Here is a 16,838-nt window from a genome sequence, read left to right on the forward strand (position 1 = left end):
CTCACAAAGTAAGTCAGGCTCAATTGTATTAAATGCACAGGAAAAATCAAAGAATCAAAGAAGAGTTAATTAGTTCTATCCAGACTTCCATGCTCTATTAGCTGCTGGAAGTTTGAGAAATAATTATATGACATGAATCAATAATCTTAAACCAATAGACACCATATTCCATATTTGCATTTATTAAATTTGTTGAATGCTTATTTCATCTTACATATGGTCTGTGTTTGCTTTTCTGTTTCATTAAACCCCAAGAAAATAAATTGAAGTTTCTAAATCTAATGCAACCAAATATTTTAAGATTTTAAAGGACATTTATGCTAAATTTGCAACGCATATAATAAATGCTCCAATGTGTGTTGCATCTATTCATGTCTCTCTAGTGGCAGACTTGGAAAGACGTGTCATTTTATCTATTTCAAAGATAAGAAAAAAATTACTTTCTTTTCAAATTTAGGGAATATCCTCCTTTATTTGAAATATACAGAACAAAAGTACAAAACAATCTACAGAACAACAACGAAAAACTGAACATATAAACCCCATTACAACAGCTACCTTAAGGTGTTTCTATCAGTAGGCCCTTGACAGGATTAATATACAAAGCCTCCTGTGACACATAGGTACTGTTATATAAAGATTTAAGAGATGAGACTTGGAGGGACGGATGTTTTTATGATAACGAGTTTCACACTTCAGCTGATATCAAACTGACCATACCATTACTCTTAAGGTTTTGTATCACATAATGTGAAATTGGTCATTTACAAATCAACAGATAATCAAACAAATTTGTCTGAAGAAAAGAATTAAATATAAAAGCAATAATAGAAAAAAAATCATGTTTTATCTGAAGATGATATTCAACAAACCTAATTCTGGACTTTGGATTGTAGAACCTTTATGTGAAAGGAATTCTTCAACCATGAACAGCTTTAATTCATATCAGCAATCTAATTTGAGATCAGATGGATAGAAAAGAATCAATTTTAAATCTTAGCCTTTATGGAAATATATGCATCCAAGACATTGCTCTAACATATTTGCTTGTTGTTCATTTGTGTTGAAAGTGATCAATCATGAAAAAAGAAATTAAGAATGATAAACATAATTTTTCCATAGCTTAATTTTTAATGTCACAAAAACTGACATTCTAACTGGGTTGTGTGGACCTTACAGAGCCACTGGCTAAAGTCTCTGAACAAATGCTGATTCTGAATTGGACGTATTGTAGCTCTTAGCTTTAGGGAGGGTCAACAGTAAAGATGCTATCATGTATAGGAAGGAGGGCTGGACTGCTGTGCTGAATCCAGGCAGCTGCCTTATGGATGTCATGGGACAGAAAAACACGCAAATTATGCTTATCATATAAAGTTTTAAACTCAAAACATGTTAGGGTGTGACCATTAGCATGCATCATACAGAGTATACCTGAGGAAAGTCCTTAAGGTGAGCTGTGCCTATAAGTCCTGGATTGTGGGCAACCGGATAGCTCCTAAACAGTGGATCGGAACATTCCAAGGGTTCCTATGCTAAATTAACTATTGCTCCCTTCCTCTTTCCTTACCATGACAATGATGATGCATTTCCACTTTGGTTTAAGAGTCCTCTCCAGCTTGCCTGATTCAAACTGAGCCATCGTCCTTTCTTCAGCAGAGTAGACCACAGCCGAATAAATGGCAGGAGCTTGATTTGCTTTATCCAACAAGACTGAGAATAACTCAATCTAAAGTGCTTTGCAGACAACAGGGATTATTTAAAACTCTTTGAAGAAACTATAACTTCAATAAACAAAAAAAGCCCCACTAAGCTCTTGGTCTTGGATTCCTTCTCTGATACATTTAGGCATGTTTAACTGGTGTTATCAGCAGAGGAGAGGTGTTTTTCCCCTCCTGGCTAAGGCAGGGGCTGAAGATTGGATACACACTCTCGCTGAACTTATCCTTGAAAGTATAGAGATGATGACGTGCCTTTACGTCGTAAAAGGACAGCTGGCCGGCCTCATAATCCAGGAAGATTCCTACTTTGCTGGGATGGGATGCCAGCATCAAAGGCATGCGTGTCTCCGCCAGCGCCTTTACCTCGCCGTTCTTAAGCCACAGGCACCAGAAACCCCCCTCTGGGTTCAGTTTGATTTCACCCTTTCGGCGAGCCGAAGCACGGGCCACTCCCAGTGTCCAGGCTGTCTTACGGCCAACATCGACTTCCCAGTAGTGCCGGCCGGAGTGCAGACCCTCTCGGGCCAAGACAAAGAGGGCTGGGTGGAAGCGCTTTGGACCCTCGGAGTTGGAAGACTTGCGCTCGTCGTATTTGACCTGCTGACCATCTTCAGACACTACCAGGTTCTTCTGGGCTGTGGAGGGATCCATAATAACTTCACCTAGAGAGAAAAGGTATCGTAAGAGGCTGGCAGAGCATTTCTCATCACATTTAGGCCTAAACATTAGATATCATAAATAGTTGTGCTCCCAAAGGATTGATCTCAGATCTGATAAAAAGAAATGGCTCCATCTTGTGGGCATTCGGGAGAACTGGATCTTCAGGGTCAATTTGATGCTGTATTACAGAAATGAATACAGAGTGATGCTGAAGAAGTTACTCACTTGCATAGTTCTGTACCTTGCGGAGCTCTGAGGGAGAAAGGAGAGAGAAAGACAGAATGTGAGGATCCAGGTTATCATAACAAGTTAACACGTCATCAAGCAAACCAAGCCAAGGCAACAGCAGATTACTGTAGCTGGTGTTAAACATGAAGCTGGAGCTGTTAGTACTGCAGCCACGTGCTGCTGTCACTCAGCTGAGCCTGCGTGGCTCGTGGTGTAGCATCAACCCAGTCTCCATCTGTCCAGACAACTTGTATGTGTAAATGCAGTGATGATTTACTTTTCTGCAGAGTGCATTCACTGACCTACATATGCCTGATTTGGAATTAGCATAGAACATGATGTCTGTATCATACCAGGGATAATGGGCTTTACTGGACAGAAACCAAATTGCATAGAAACCAAAGCAAAAGGTAGGTTAAGCTCAGATAAAGACTGAGGAATATAACCAAGGTGATTATTTGTTATGTATTTTTCATTTTATTTGCTTTTCTGACCCTTCTGGTAGAATTACATTAATGCATCTTGAACTTTCAGGGATGTAAATGGTAAATGGCCTGTATTTTTATAGCACCTTTTCAGTCAGGGAAAGTCAGGGGACTTGACTAAAACACTTTACACATTCACAGTGGCCAACTACATTGTAGCCACAGGTGCCCTGGGGCTCGCTGACAGAAGCAAGGCTGCTGTACACTGGCGCCACCAGGCCCTCTGACCACAATCATTAGACAATGCAGGTGAAGTGTCTTGCCCAAGGACAGAACAACACTGAAAGCCAGAGGCAGGGCTTGAACCGTCAACCCTTCAATTTAAGGGCAAGCTCCTACACCTGATGCCACTGTCCCCGACAAGGGATGTGTCATAAAAAAAAAAAAAAAAAACGACCGAGAATGATTTATGGTCTCAAATGTTTTTTTTGTTTTTTGTTGCTTTTTTTGTTTGTGTTTTACAATAAAAACCTAAAGCCTACAACTAAACCTATAAGTCTAGAGTTTCTTTCACATCTTTCTGTAGGCCTTGATGTCTTTGTTTGAATTTGTGGAGCAATAGATGAAAATTTGTTCTATTTTTAAGGTAGCTCAAAATCAGTAAGATTGGGTATATCGTGTCCTAAAACAACCATTTTAAGTCCTTACACAGATTCTTAGCTGGTTTTAGATCTGGACTTTGACTAGACCATTTGAACATCTTCTAGGGATCGTCCTTATTTAGCTTTAGTCTTCTACTCATCAGCTCTGACTAGCTTCTCCCTCCTTTCAGAATAAAAACCATCCCCAATGCATGATGCTGCCACCACCATGTGTTACCAGTTGGTTGAGGTTGATGTTGGTTTTCTACATGTTTGTCCTTTGATCAAATTTTGTCTTTTTTTTCCAACACCTTGCTGCTTCATTGGCTGCTTTTTCATAAAGACAATGTTTGTGAGGTGCAGGACTCGTAGTTGTGAACTCAAACGGGTCTCCCAGCTAAGCTTAACTAAGCGCTGGAATACTGGATTCCATGTCTAGCCTTTGAGTTGTGTCTTACCTAGAAATCTTTACTAAACATGAAATATGTTTAAAACGAAGGAAAAAATGTCATGACAAAACACTTATGACCTGATTTTAATGCAAGGCCCATTTAATATTTTATTTGACGGCTACCTTGCAGTGTGTATACTATAGTTGTTAATTTTAAAACCTCAGTGGTGTTGTCTCACTGCCCCCGCTCAGGAACTGTCACACGAGGCGGCTGCTCTCTCACCTTTTCCATAGAGCCGCTTAATCTCATCCTGGAACTTCTCGACAAGGCTGCTGACAGAGGAGCGGAGGGTCCCCAGATAGAGGTCAGTGTTTATGTTGACCCCTGACCAGTCCGTGGGTTCAGGCGAGTGGGACAGCGTGGCGATATTCTGTGGTCAAAAAGAACACATAGGTTTACAGTGGATGAGATTTTAATTAGGGGCATTGCAGCAAAAACAGAGCAAACTGCTCTAAATATGGACACTGATGGTCTCATTTTGGCTGCCGGCAGTTTTTGTGAATTTTACGCTTTGCACATTTTGCTTTTCTACTATTTCAATACTTCAGGCTGCTAACTTCAAAGACGTCTTTTATGTACCGTACAATCCCTGTTTTATACACATGAAAAGTCTGGTAATAAAAGGGTGGGGAGTGCTAACTGGCTTTGATGTTGTGAACTCCTACAGCTGATGCTCCTCCTCATAGCTTGCTTTGCCAACATGGTGCATCATGGCAGTCACCAAACAGACTGTTTCATCATAAGAGGTGGAAGTGATCTTGTGATAGTGGAAAGGTTCGAGTACCTGAAGAAAGATGACTTTGTCCTTAGTGTGGGCGTGGGCCTCCAGCTCGTTGCTCCTCCTCCTCAGCTGGCTCAGCTCGTTCTCCAGGCCCCTGGCCAGCTCCTGAGCATGACGCTCTGCCTCCCGTGACCTGGAAGTGATCGTCTCCACCAACTCTGCCTGACTTTGCTCCACCATCTTCTGCAGCTCAGCGTACACCTGCCAGCTGTCTTCAATCTCCTTCTGGGAGCTGGCCTGGAAACACAGGAATATCCTTTTGAGACACTAAAAAGGCTCCTCGTGGTGTCGAAATGATGATGTGGGAGTTCTGACGACATGACAGGGGAAGTACTTCAGTTAGGAACTTAGCAAAATATTTATGTTTGAGAGTTTCATGAGATGCCCAGTATTAGTATACCCAGTATTTGAGAAAAATGCTGGGTATAAACCTGGAAATAAATTTAGTTTATTTTAATTCCCTTTAGATTTTTTCTTAGGTGGAAATACTTTCTCATTTTCTCAATGTTTCTTGTATTCGGTCTAATTTCTGTTTTTTTTCTGTAGAGGAAAATAGTTTTTGGATTTAGGTTGAACCGTGATTCTTAAACCTTTAACTTATTGTCTTCCCGGTAAACTTCATAGAATTCTTATTTCCTTCATTCATAAAATCAGAAGAGAGTGACAGGAAATGAATTGAAGCAAACATTGATCACACCGTTGTTTAATAATACATCCATTACTAACTCCTGTGTATCATGTACTGTAACTAAAATAGAAAAGACCACATAAAAAAGCTGTTTTGATAGTATAATGTAGCTACTGATGGAAGAACTGAGGGGCGACAGTGGTGTTGGATGTTAGAGTTTGCCCTGAAATCGAAGGGTTAACGGTTCAAGCCCTGCCTCTGACTTTCATTGTCGTTGTGTCCTTGGGCAAGACACTTCACCTGCATTGTCTACTGATGGTGGTCAGAGGGCCTGGTGGCGCCAGTGTATGGCAGCCCCGCTTCTGTCAGTGAGCCCCAGGGCAGCTGTGGCTACAATCTAGCTTGCCACCATCAGTGTCTGAGAGTGTGTGTGAATGGGTGAATGAATGTAGTGTAAAGCGCTTTGGTCAAGTCTCCTGACTTGAAAAAAGGCGCTATATAAGTACTTACCATTTAACTTAAAGGAGAATTCCGGTTTTTAACACTTTTAGCCCATTTTCTGTAGTGTCCAGGATGAAATCGAATGATCGACACCAAAATTTTGACAATTGGTCCTGTCTCTGCTTTTTGGCTCATTTAGAATCCACCCCTGGCTGCTTCAGAATGGCTTCCATCGTGCATGTCCAATAATGTCCTTAAAACAACCTTAAACGTTCTTTTTTTAAAATATGCTACTCACCGGGTCGTCAGCGCTGTTCAATGACGTTCCAAAAAAAGTTTCGTGAAGAAAAACCGTTCCTGTCTTGTTTTATTTAGCATTTTGTAAATCCCAGAACTATTTTTTCCGATACATCACAACCGCTTATAAACTTCCGCTTCCCGTTCGAATCTGAAGCGTTGCACACTCCAGACCACTAGTTGGCGACAATGTCTCTATATACTCCTCCTCAGTATATTCCGGTTCAAAACGGTATCCTCTACCGTCAAACTCAAAGTCCAATATGTCCTCCTCAAGAATCCACCTTACGTATTCCATTTTCAGAGTTTTTTAAAGTGTTTAAAAGAGACGTTAGCACCTCGACGTCGGAGTACACAGAGTGAAGCGAAAAGACTACAACTGTGTAAACAGGCCCCATTTCCGTTTCCGGTGGCGGAGGGATATTGACTATTCCAACAGAACTCAATGGGATTTACAAAATGCTAAATAAAACACTACAGGAACGTTTTTTCTTTACGAAACTTTTTTTGGAACGTCATTGAACAAGCGCTGACGACCCGGTGAGTAGCATATTTTAAAAAAAGAACATTTAAGGTTGTTTTAAGGACATTATCGGACATGCACAATGGAAGCCATTCTGAAGCAGCCAGGGGGGGATTCTGCATGAGCCAAAAAGCAGAGACAGGACCAATTGTCAAAATTTTGGTGTCGATCATTCGATTTCATCCTGGACACTATAGAAAATGGGCTAAAAGTGTTAAAAACCGGAATTCTCCTTTAAAGGATTTTAGTTTTATTCTTTTTTAAATACACATATCGTGTCAAATAGACACATATCACTGCTGATTTACATTAGTTCATTCATAATTGAATATATATCTCTAAATTCAAAATCATATGTTATACATCGGCTGCACAGTGGCACAATTTTGTAGTACTGTTGCCTTGCAACAAGAAGGTACTGGGTTTGATTCTAGGCCCAGGGTCTTTCTGTATGGAGTTTGCATGTTCTCCTTGTGCATGCGTGGATTCTCTCTGTGTACTCAAGCTTCCTCCCAATCTTATTAGTCTCATACTGCTATAGCTTAAAAACAAAAAAACAGGATCCCTGTACTGATAAATCTCCTAAATAACTTTGATGCGAACTGTGATCTCTTCCAATTATTACGTTTTTTATAGAAAAGTTTATTTTTCCTAAACTCAAAAGGGCAATACAAATAAAACGTGTATTAAACTTTGTTTATATTGTGCCAATGTTCAGCAGATTGTGTATAGGATGAAAAGCATTCTTTACTCAAGACTTCAGATGGTTTCATAGATTCTAGATTTCTATACCCCAGTTCAGCTTTAGATTCTTGTGTTACAATGTATGAGAAAAATTTTATTCTTTAAAAATTATAGGCAAACATTTGAAAACTGCATGGATCTTTACCATGCAAAATAAACCCTTTTCAAACTTATAGCTAAGTTATTATACTTTTAATTAAAATTGTGCACATATTGTTAAGTTGTTTGATGCATCCATGTCTGACTAATGCTCTTTAATTCTGCTCTCTGAGCAGCAGCCTCTTTCTTTTCCTTTACTGCACTGCGTCTTCTACAATAAATAAATCCAACTTTCTCAGGTCTATGTGGTGATTTAATGTAAAGGTGATACTAAGCTGCTATTTAAGCTGCTAATCTGCACAGTGACAGAAACTCTTCGTTTTTAGTTAATGTCTAAGTCATAAAAATGTGTGCTTTTGGACATGAGTTGTCTATGTTCAGTTTTCCAAAAGAAGAGAAGCAATAATTAACTTTCAAAAGGCCTTAAAATGCATTTAACAGAACTTTAAAAAAAATAAGAGTAAAAATATACTAATAATAACTTTTTTTTTACATTTTAGCTAGATAGTTGTATCTGATCATCATACAGCTGAATAAAACCACCTTAACCTGTCAAGTCAGGGTGTGAAATGTGGGCCGTGACCCATTTCAATCACTTATTTCCTGCTTTAGTCACAGCGAGTCTGTCTGCCAGTTATTGTTCAACCGGACAGACTGGTTGAGTTTTCCCCAAGCCAAGTTGGAAAACCCGACCAGCTTTTCCTTTTAAAACTTATTTGCATTGGTTTAGATTCTAGATTACAGCTACTTTTATTAATATATTGATTTCTTTCAAAATAAGATACGACATGTTATGCTTTTGGTAAACACCACCACACACTTTCACTAACAAACACATTGTCTTCCATTCATTTCTTTAGCCTAAAAGAAACCTAAATTCAATACATTTTAGACCTAAGACTCACCCTTAATCAGTACTTTTTCTTAAGGGACCCAGACTTTGGGCCCCATAACAAACACTGGTTCCTAACAACATGGTGCATGTTGGAAAAATTGCCCTTCGCAATCAAATACTAGAGCAAACATAGTATTTGATTCAGCTATCCCCTAAAAAGAAGAACCACAGCTTTAGGACCAGGTTTTTCCCCAATTAGGGCTTGTAGGTTATCAGAAGAATAGATATACCAGAAAGAGCCCTAAACAGACAACATAAACAGCAACACACAAATAACACACTGACAGGGTGTGTACATTAAACACAGAGAAGCTGGAGCCTTATCTGTAACTTAACCCTCACTGTATTTGACAAAGCAAAACCTTAAGCAAACAGGTAACATCCACTTGTGTGATGTTTCCTTTTTTTCTCATCTATAAAACATGCAGCTTAAATATGCACCAACAATAAATTATCAGAAAAAAAATAGAAATTCAGTTTGATAAGTAGCTTCCTGTTATAACTACATACGGTTTAGTCTTTTCCCGATGACATTTTATCTCTGAGATTTGGCTCCATTGAATGTCATGGAAAACATTTGAGGCATGAGATCTTTCATACCATCATTTTTTTTCCTCCTAAAGATACTATTTACTTGTGAGCACTCATGGACAAAGGCAGCATGTGAGAAAACAGATGGCCATACTGGTTGGACGGCCTCAGACGAGGATCAGTCTGGGTGCTCAAGAAAAAAAAAAAAAAACAGAGAGCGAATGACTCAGATAAGGACAACATAATGTTCACATTTCTTTCCTTTTCTTTGGCAAAGCCAAATAACACTGCAGAACGATGGGGGGGGGGACTGATACTCAGAGCCTGGGAAGGGAGTCGTTAGCAGCTAATGGTTTATAATCCTAGAACAGAGAGCATTGGTGAACCTTTCAGCCTCAGAGGATCAAAGACTCTTCATCACAGCAGACACGGTAAATATTTAACAGCCCCTGGGAAGATGGTGAATGTTAAATCTGATTGGTTGCAATGAATAAACAGGTTTAAACCAGTTATTGGCTGGCTTGATTTTCTCATGGTACATATATCGTGAATAGAAAAAATCAACTGCATTGATGAGTTTCTCCTTTGAAACCAAGTGTTTCATATTTGATACATAAGTTTTGGGACCTTGGCGTCATCAGTGTGATAGTTTTGTCCCTGAAAACTCTGATTTGCACATAAAGTATTATACAGAAATGCCTAATGATGCAAATAGATTATATAATCTTAACTTCAATTTTCCTTTTTCATTTGTCAGAAAGATCAATGATATGCCTTGATCTGAAAATGATTTCATGGTTTGGGCTTTAATTAGGTAATAACTTGATTTTGCTGTGTCCCATAATAATAAAACAAAACAAATATTCGGCCCTTTTCCTAAAATAAGATGATAAATTATTGTTACTGGAATCAAATTGTGATTTATTTAGTTTTATTTTGATTCTGACACACAGACAGCAAAAGTATTTTTTAAACACCTTATCATAGTGTTAGTTTTCAAGTTCTTACTGCTGCACCTTTTTAATTTAGTTCAATTTAGTTTATTGATATAGCCCCAACACACAGCACATTTCATCTCAATGCAATTTACAGAGATCATTCAATCAGATCATCCCGTCAGATTGGTAAAAAATCTAAGGAAAACCAGCTGACTGCATCCAGTCAATTACTTTGCAGGATTTGCTCTTCCTGGATGAGCATGTGGAGACAGGGGATATTTCCTTGAATTTATTCGTTAACTCTACAGCTTTCCCTCACACCAAGGATGCATGCAGCAGCCTTTTTATTGTTTTGACTTATGTAGAGTTAAACATGAGCTTTAACAGTTCAGGATAAACCCTGCAGTCTGCAAACATGTTACTTTTATTAGAAACCAGGACAGCTCTACTTCCTTTTCATTTTATTTTTGTGTCCCGAAATATTTTTGTACTGCTAAATTTGTTTTCCTGTGAAGTAATGGAAAATGGTTGGGGCTTTCTTTTAGGCACCTGACTAACAGTCTGTGAAACAGGTGGAGGAGGGGCAGCACACATTCCTTTAGGTTTCATAACATGTGAAGAAGCTCCAATTACTTAACTACTGTCTCCTGCATCTTATTTTATGGAGTTATTTTTGTGTCATTATTGTTGCTTCTGTCTCCTTGACTGCTTCTGTCTCCTTGAACCCCAGTCGGCCTCGGCAGATGGCCGCTCACACTGAGCCTGGTTCTGCTGGAGGTTTCTTCCTGTTAAAAGGGAGTTTTTCCTCTCCACTGTCGCTACAAGCATGCTTAGTGTGGGGGATTGTATTTGAGTCAATGAGTCAATGCAATCAACTGGTTTTCCTTAGATAGAAAACTTTGTATCAATTTGACTGTATGATCTGGTTGAACTGTAAAGTGCCTTGAGATGACATGTGTTGTGAATTTGGCGCTATATAAATAAACTGAATTGAATTGAATTGAATTAAAAAGAACACGCTTTCAAAATTTTTTATTTATTTTTGGATTGGAATCTTTTTGTCAAACAGACAGTTTTTAACATATTTTCTAATTAAATTTTTTTTTTATTTGTAAAAGATAGAATTGGTGAAACAATAACTGAAAAACCGAAATTTGAAAGAAAAGATGAAAAAAAATGAAATATGAAAGTATATGAAATAAAATCTGAGAAAGTAGAAAGTTACTCTCAAAATATATTTCATTAAAAGTGTTTTTATTCTAACTATGATTTCTGAAAGTAACTTTTTCCTTATTTAAATGGACAAAATTTCTTCTTTGGTTGTAACAATAATGAAAACTCACTCTATATAATTTATAAACTGTATGAACTGTATGATTCTATATTAAACTGTACTGCTAAGTTACAGTAACTTTAAGTATTCAAAGCCTTGATTTACCCTGATATTAGAAATCGACCAATTTAAGTCAGTCAATGGAAAATGTTACAGAACTGATCATTTGGATCAATCCATACCATAGATGTTGGTCATCCTCTCACATATCCAGTGTTCTATGGTCTCACCTTGATAACCTTGATGGATTGCTTGATCTCCTCCAGTTTCTTTGCTCGCTCTTTGATTAAATGTTTCAGCTCTGACCTCTTCTTTCCCAAATTACTCTAAAAAGAGAGATAGTTTTCTTTATTTTCCAACCAGTTGCCTCAAACACCAAAATAAAACAAAGATATATAGTTTTTGTTATTCAAGTCTTTAATGTTGCACGCTGTAAGAAGTTTATTTCAGTGGCAATAATACAGCACTATCTAATCTTGTCTAATTGCGGACCTTAGCATGTGGACTGCAACTTTCAATAAGTAACCTTTGGATTACATAGAATTAATGAATGACTACAGCTCACCATCTTTTTCTTGAACTCGTGGTCGACATCTATGATGTCGTGGGATTTGTGGGTGGCCTCTGCGCATGCTTTGCAAATGCATGTGTGATCTGTGCGGCAGTATACTTCCAGGAGGCGTTCGTGTTTCTTGCAGATCTTCTCCTCCAGGTGGAAAGTAGGTTCAATTAGACGATGTGAAATCAGAGTTTTGACCTGCAAATATAGATTTGGACAGAAATATACCCGTTAAGTTTGAGCAGAGGAACGCGGACATGAGAAGAAGCAGAAGCAGGCCTAAAAACAGACCTTCTTATGATGCCGTAGATGAGACTCGCAGAAAGACCCAGGGCAGTTCACACAAGACTTCGAAGCCTTTAACTTTCTACCGATGCAGGCATCACATGGAACATCACCAGGCTGCGCAAACTCTCCAGTATCCTGTACTGGAGAGCCGTTGTGGACTCGGTCAGAGCTTAAAGTCTGAGAGCCCCCTCGTGAGGGGCTTCCAGAGGCCCCTCCAGAAACCGCCAGGCTCTGGAACTGGGACGATATTTCAGCCAGGACCCGGTTGACGCTCATCTCTGGTTTCCTGGAGTAGGTCTTCTTACACATGGGGCATGAGAACTTCTTGCTGTGGTTCCAGTAACCCTGTAAGCAGGCCTTACAGAAGCTGTGACCGCAGGGTGTTGATACAGGCTCCACAAAGATTTCCAAACAGATAGAGCAGGTGAACTGGTCCTCAGAGAGGCCCCGGCCTCCTGGAGACTGGATACCTGCAGAACAGATAAAAGAAAGGGAAGGTTTAAGGTCTGATGGGTGAAAAATGGATGCCAAAGGAAATCATTGATTGCCAATTTAATCAGTACTTCCTTGTTCCCATATTTATTAAAGAGGCATCAATCTACCAATACAGGAGAGTTCAAGACAAAAAAGTACTTGAATCTAGTGACAGGTCATGCTCATAACTTTGGAGTACATCAGAGGACATTTTTTTCTGAACTTTGTTGGCGTCCTTGTGGTCAGTCACACGTGAGGATGGTGGATCATATGATTTTGTTAAAACAGAGCCAGAGTCAGACGACACAACCAGGTAGAATTTGCTTCTGTTTCCATTGTGGTTCTGTTAGGCGATTTGTTCATTTTATTTAGTGTTTAATGAAAGTTTATCATTCAAAGAAAATACTACAAAAAAATAGGATTATTTTTTTTTTTGAAAAAGGTTCCTGAATGGGCAGCAAAACGTCTTGGAAACCAAGTCCAGTGGATTGTTTTTTTTTTTACTTTTTCGGAATGACTATGAACTGGATGAAAAGTAGGAATGCCTATTTTGTAACAAATATACATAAAATTAGGCAAGTATAAATCTTATAAAGACACTAAATGCAAAATGATTTATTAACATATAAAACATTAATTTTTGTCAATTTAAGCTAAAATAAAAGGTCAGACATGATAGAGAGCCCTTTGGGAACCAAAATAACTTCCCAGACCTATTGGATCAAATGTCTTCCTAATCAGGAAACCTTAAAATTAATGATTCTTAAAACATTGAACCTTGTTTTTCGTGTCAAAATTTGTCCTCTGACCATGTCGAGACACAGGGGAAGATGTTTTACACAAAAAACTTCAAGTTACCAGATTATTTTTACACCTTGACTCAGGTGACTAAGGAAGTGAGTGGGAATGCCATTTAAACTGCAAATCTAATAAATGTGTAATAACCTGCTTTATGTAAATGTAGATTTTCTCCAGGATTCTACTCTAGGCACATAAAACTATGTGGTCATTGTTTGGTGAAGGATTAAAAAGCCTTCATGTAATTTTTTTAATTTTCCAATACATCAATTACACTTATTGCCATTTAATTTCTATTTAGATACAGCCACATACTGTACTCCAACCAAAGTCTCTCTTTGGTTTGCCTCCCATGCTAATAAAAGATTGCCATTATATAATAACAATTCTCAAATATATCATAACAATTAAATTTTATTGTGGTAACTCGTACAAAATGCTACCAATAAAGACAGCTTAATTAAACACCTCTGAGTCTACTAACAGATCATTTATTAGATTCATATTTGCTTGTTTACAGCTGACTGTAAAGTGATTTTTACAGCTTATTCCCAGTTTCTATTTGTCACATGAAGAGCAAATCATCAAGCAAAGGCTTAAGTTGAAGAATGATTGTTATGAAACCTGCAAAATGGCAAAAGGGCCACCGCCTGAATATAAGAAATATTTTACAGATTTGTAAGCCTTTAGCGGAGAGATAAAATATTCTCTTACATGATCTTATGTTGAATCCTTTTTTTATTTCATGATTGATTTAATAAACAATGAAAGCAAAGCTGCACAGCAGCCTCTTCTCCGTCCTTTTATAGAATCTGCATGCTTTAACCAGAACCTCTTCAAATGGACTTGAGACCCAGTGAGCATGTCTAATCAACATCTCACCACAGGGGGCTGCAATCTTTTATATCCAAAGAGCCATTTTGGCCTGAGTCCAGTTAAAAGTTGCTCCAAAGAGCAACTTGTGGCTCTGCAGGTCACAGCAGTTACCAGAACAGACCTCCTGATTTTTATTTCTGTAAACCTAAACTATGAACATGATTATCGATAATAATCAATGCATGATAATATTAAGATGAATATCAAAGTGATAGGAGGAGGTAAAACTGCACATGAGGACACGATGCATGAACAAACATAACACACACGCCCTGTTGATGAATGACCTCTGAAGGCCACCGTTTCATTCTGCAGAGGTGGGACATCTATTAGAGTTAAATAAGACAAAGGCCTGGTCTGAATTTTGTTACCGATTATGTGACATCAGTGACATGTAACAGAGAACTTTCTGACTAAACTGGATGGCTTTAAAATGTGTTATTCTGAGCTGTGGTGGGTGAGAGACTGGAAGGAATGCAGAAAATCAGGACCTTCCACCCTGCAGCTCCGGCTTTGGCTTCAGGAACCATTTACAGACAAAACATCTACTGCTGCTAGTGTTTGTTTTTCAAATTCATTATAAATCTGTAAGTTAAATCCAGACACCTCTAAGTAACAGTGCTTCATTTCAGGCAAAACAAACTGATACATTATTTAACTACAAAAATATATGGATCCCAAACCCCTTAAAGACATTTTTCTAAAAACTTTGGAAAATGCCGTGTAAGAACTGGTCCCAAAAAAGCCATTTTTAGATTCACAGGAAAGAAAACAGTAAGAGTTAATAAAGACATTGAGTGTTTAAGTTGAACTCACTCATGGTGTTTTGTTTTCTCTCTGACGTGGAACTCAGCAGTCCTTCACTCCAACCGGTGTCCTGTGGATCTAAGGCTAACAGGTGCAGAGCTCTTCCTGAAACCTGCTGTGGGCCCTCCCACTTTCAGTGTGACACACCCTAACTTATCTTCTTTTGTTATCCTGGTTTAACAGAGTAAATATTCAAAGCACTAAAACAAGATTAGTTGTTTGGGCAGTATTCGAATGTGGCTTTACCTGTGAAGAAACATAACTGTGATGAAATGAAACACAAGAAAACATGTATGCTTCTTTGGTTAATGTCAGCTGAGCTTCTGGTCTTTAATTCAGTTATTGTACCTATTAATCTAATCATAAATGCACAGAGTTAGAAACATCTGAGATTATCTTTAAAAGGGAATGCAACCACTTTAAACCCGTGGATTTATTTAAGGAAAAACAATGGACTCTTGTTGAAGATTTGAAGACAACCTTAATCATAATGGAGCACATAAATATGGAGAAAAAAAATTTGCAAATTTTTTCAATGTAAAACAAAAGGTAACAGTAACACATCAGTGTCCGGACAATTATTCATGCTCTAAAAACCTGTATTAAATATACAAAACTTTAGCTGAATTTGATTGGTCGTGTAATGTTTATTGTTTTAAATTGATGTTATGTGGATATGCAGTACGATCTTTTAGCAAAGACAGAAAAAGGACCCATATTTATCTGAACACAAAGTGGGAATATAAAAGAGGTCAAATAAAAACACTCTCTAAACTCACTGTTTAAAGAGTTTCATCCTTAGAAAATATTACATGCAATTAATGAAAAAATGTGAAAATAACCATAATACAGTAGTAGCCATTCAAAAGTTCCCCACTTTCCCTGATGGGCCCTTGGCTGGTCCCCTACAATTCCTTTTAAAAATTAATCGCTGTACTAAAATATTGTTTCCGTCATGATTTGTGGACATTAAGACCTAAAGAAAAGCGTCATCTCCTGGTCAGACCCTGTACTTCAGTGAAAGGGTGGAGTCAGAGTAAAAAAAATATGTTGGGTTCGCTGGGATCTGCGGGGATGTTGGCTGCCATTCGGCTGGCGTTTGACTGGGAAGGGCCGTTATGAATGGCTGCTACTGTAAATGATAACATATAAAATTAGCTAAATTCTGCTTTCTTGATTGCAGTTGAGTGCAAAGAGGTCAGGATGAGGATCAGCTCTTCTACGTCCAACGCCAAGGTTCTAGACTGGAAAAAAGGTGCCTTTGCTTCTTCAAACACAACTTCCATCTAATTTAGTATAAACATCCTGAACCTGTTTGGTTTAAGAGTGTCCTGCACAGATTGGTCTGTGACGATGATTGCAGCTCTGCTTTTCTAACATTTAAGAAAAAGCCACGTGAACATTTTTATTTTTTGTATTTTATTTATTTTTTTGTTTTTCTAATTTGACTGGTCAAATGCAGAACACCGTTTCAATTTTTGAGGCTTGGGGACAGAAGTGAAAAATGGTTCTAAGACAATCCGCTGACTCTTAATGATCTTGATAATTAAGCAAAGCTCAACAGCCACATATCCTCTTTTTAAGCTTTATGCTAGTTAGATATAGGTTAAAAAAATACCTATCCTGTTGGCTGAACAGAGAGGGTTAATATTTTGTTAAAAATATGCCTGTCTGAACATTTTGTTCCTCTTTTGCTAAAATG

At 38.2% G+C, this 16,838-nt stretch overlaps 1 protein-coding gene across 1 annotated transcript; it reads right to left on the bottom strand.

Moving 5' to 3' along the window:
- Window positions 1–452: 452 nt before the first annotated feature.
- On the bottom strand, window positions 453–15,294 carry LOC119793227 (E3 ubiquitin-protein ligase TRIM39-like). Its single transcript, XM_038300291.1, has 8 exons — window positions 15,146–15,294; window positions 12,185–12,651; window positions 11,900–12,091; window positions 11,565–11,660; window positions 4,909–5,142; window positions 4,347–4,494; window positions 2,604–2,630; window positions 453–2,380 (listed from the first exon to the last, which is right to left on the bottom strand). The coding sequence occupies exons 1-8, from the start codon at window positions 15,147–15,149 to the stop codon at window positions 1,842–1,844; spliced, it is 1,707 nt and encodes a 568-aa protein (XP_038156219.1). The 5' UTR covers window positions 15,150–15,294; the 3' UTR covers window positions 453–1,841.
- Window positions 15,295–16,838: the final 1,544 nt, after the last annotated feature.

Source organism: Cyprinodon tularosa, unplaced genomic scaffold (genome assembly GCF_016077235.1).
Source record: "Cyprinodon tularosa strain WSP-4 unplaced genomic scaffold, ASM1607723v1 ctg445, whole genome shotgun sequence".
Classification (NCBI taxonomy): Eukaryota; Metazoa; Chordata; class Actinopteri; order Cyprinodontiformes; family Cyprinodontidae; genus Cyprinodon; species Cyprinodon tularosa.

What these genes read in the sequence shown, in the direction of transcription:
- LOC119793227 (XM_038300291.1), bottom strand. An exon ending in AATCCATCAAGGTTATCAAG is followed by an intron (nt 5,143 to 11,564) that starts GTGAGACCATAG and finishes CTGTGTTTCCAG; the next exon opens with GCCAGCTCCCAGAAGGAGAT. An exon ending in ACAAAGTCATCTTTCTTCAG is followed by an intron (nt 4,495 to 4,908) that starts GTACTCGAACCT and finishes TTTTGACCACAG; the next exon opens with AATATCGCCACGCTGTCCCA.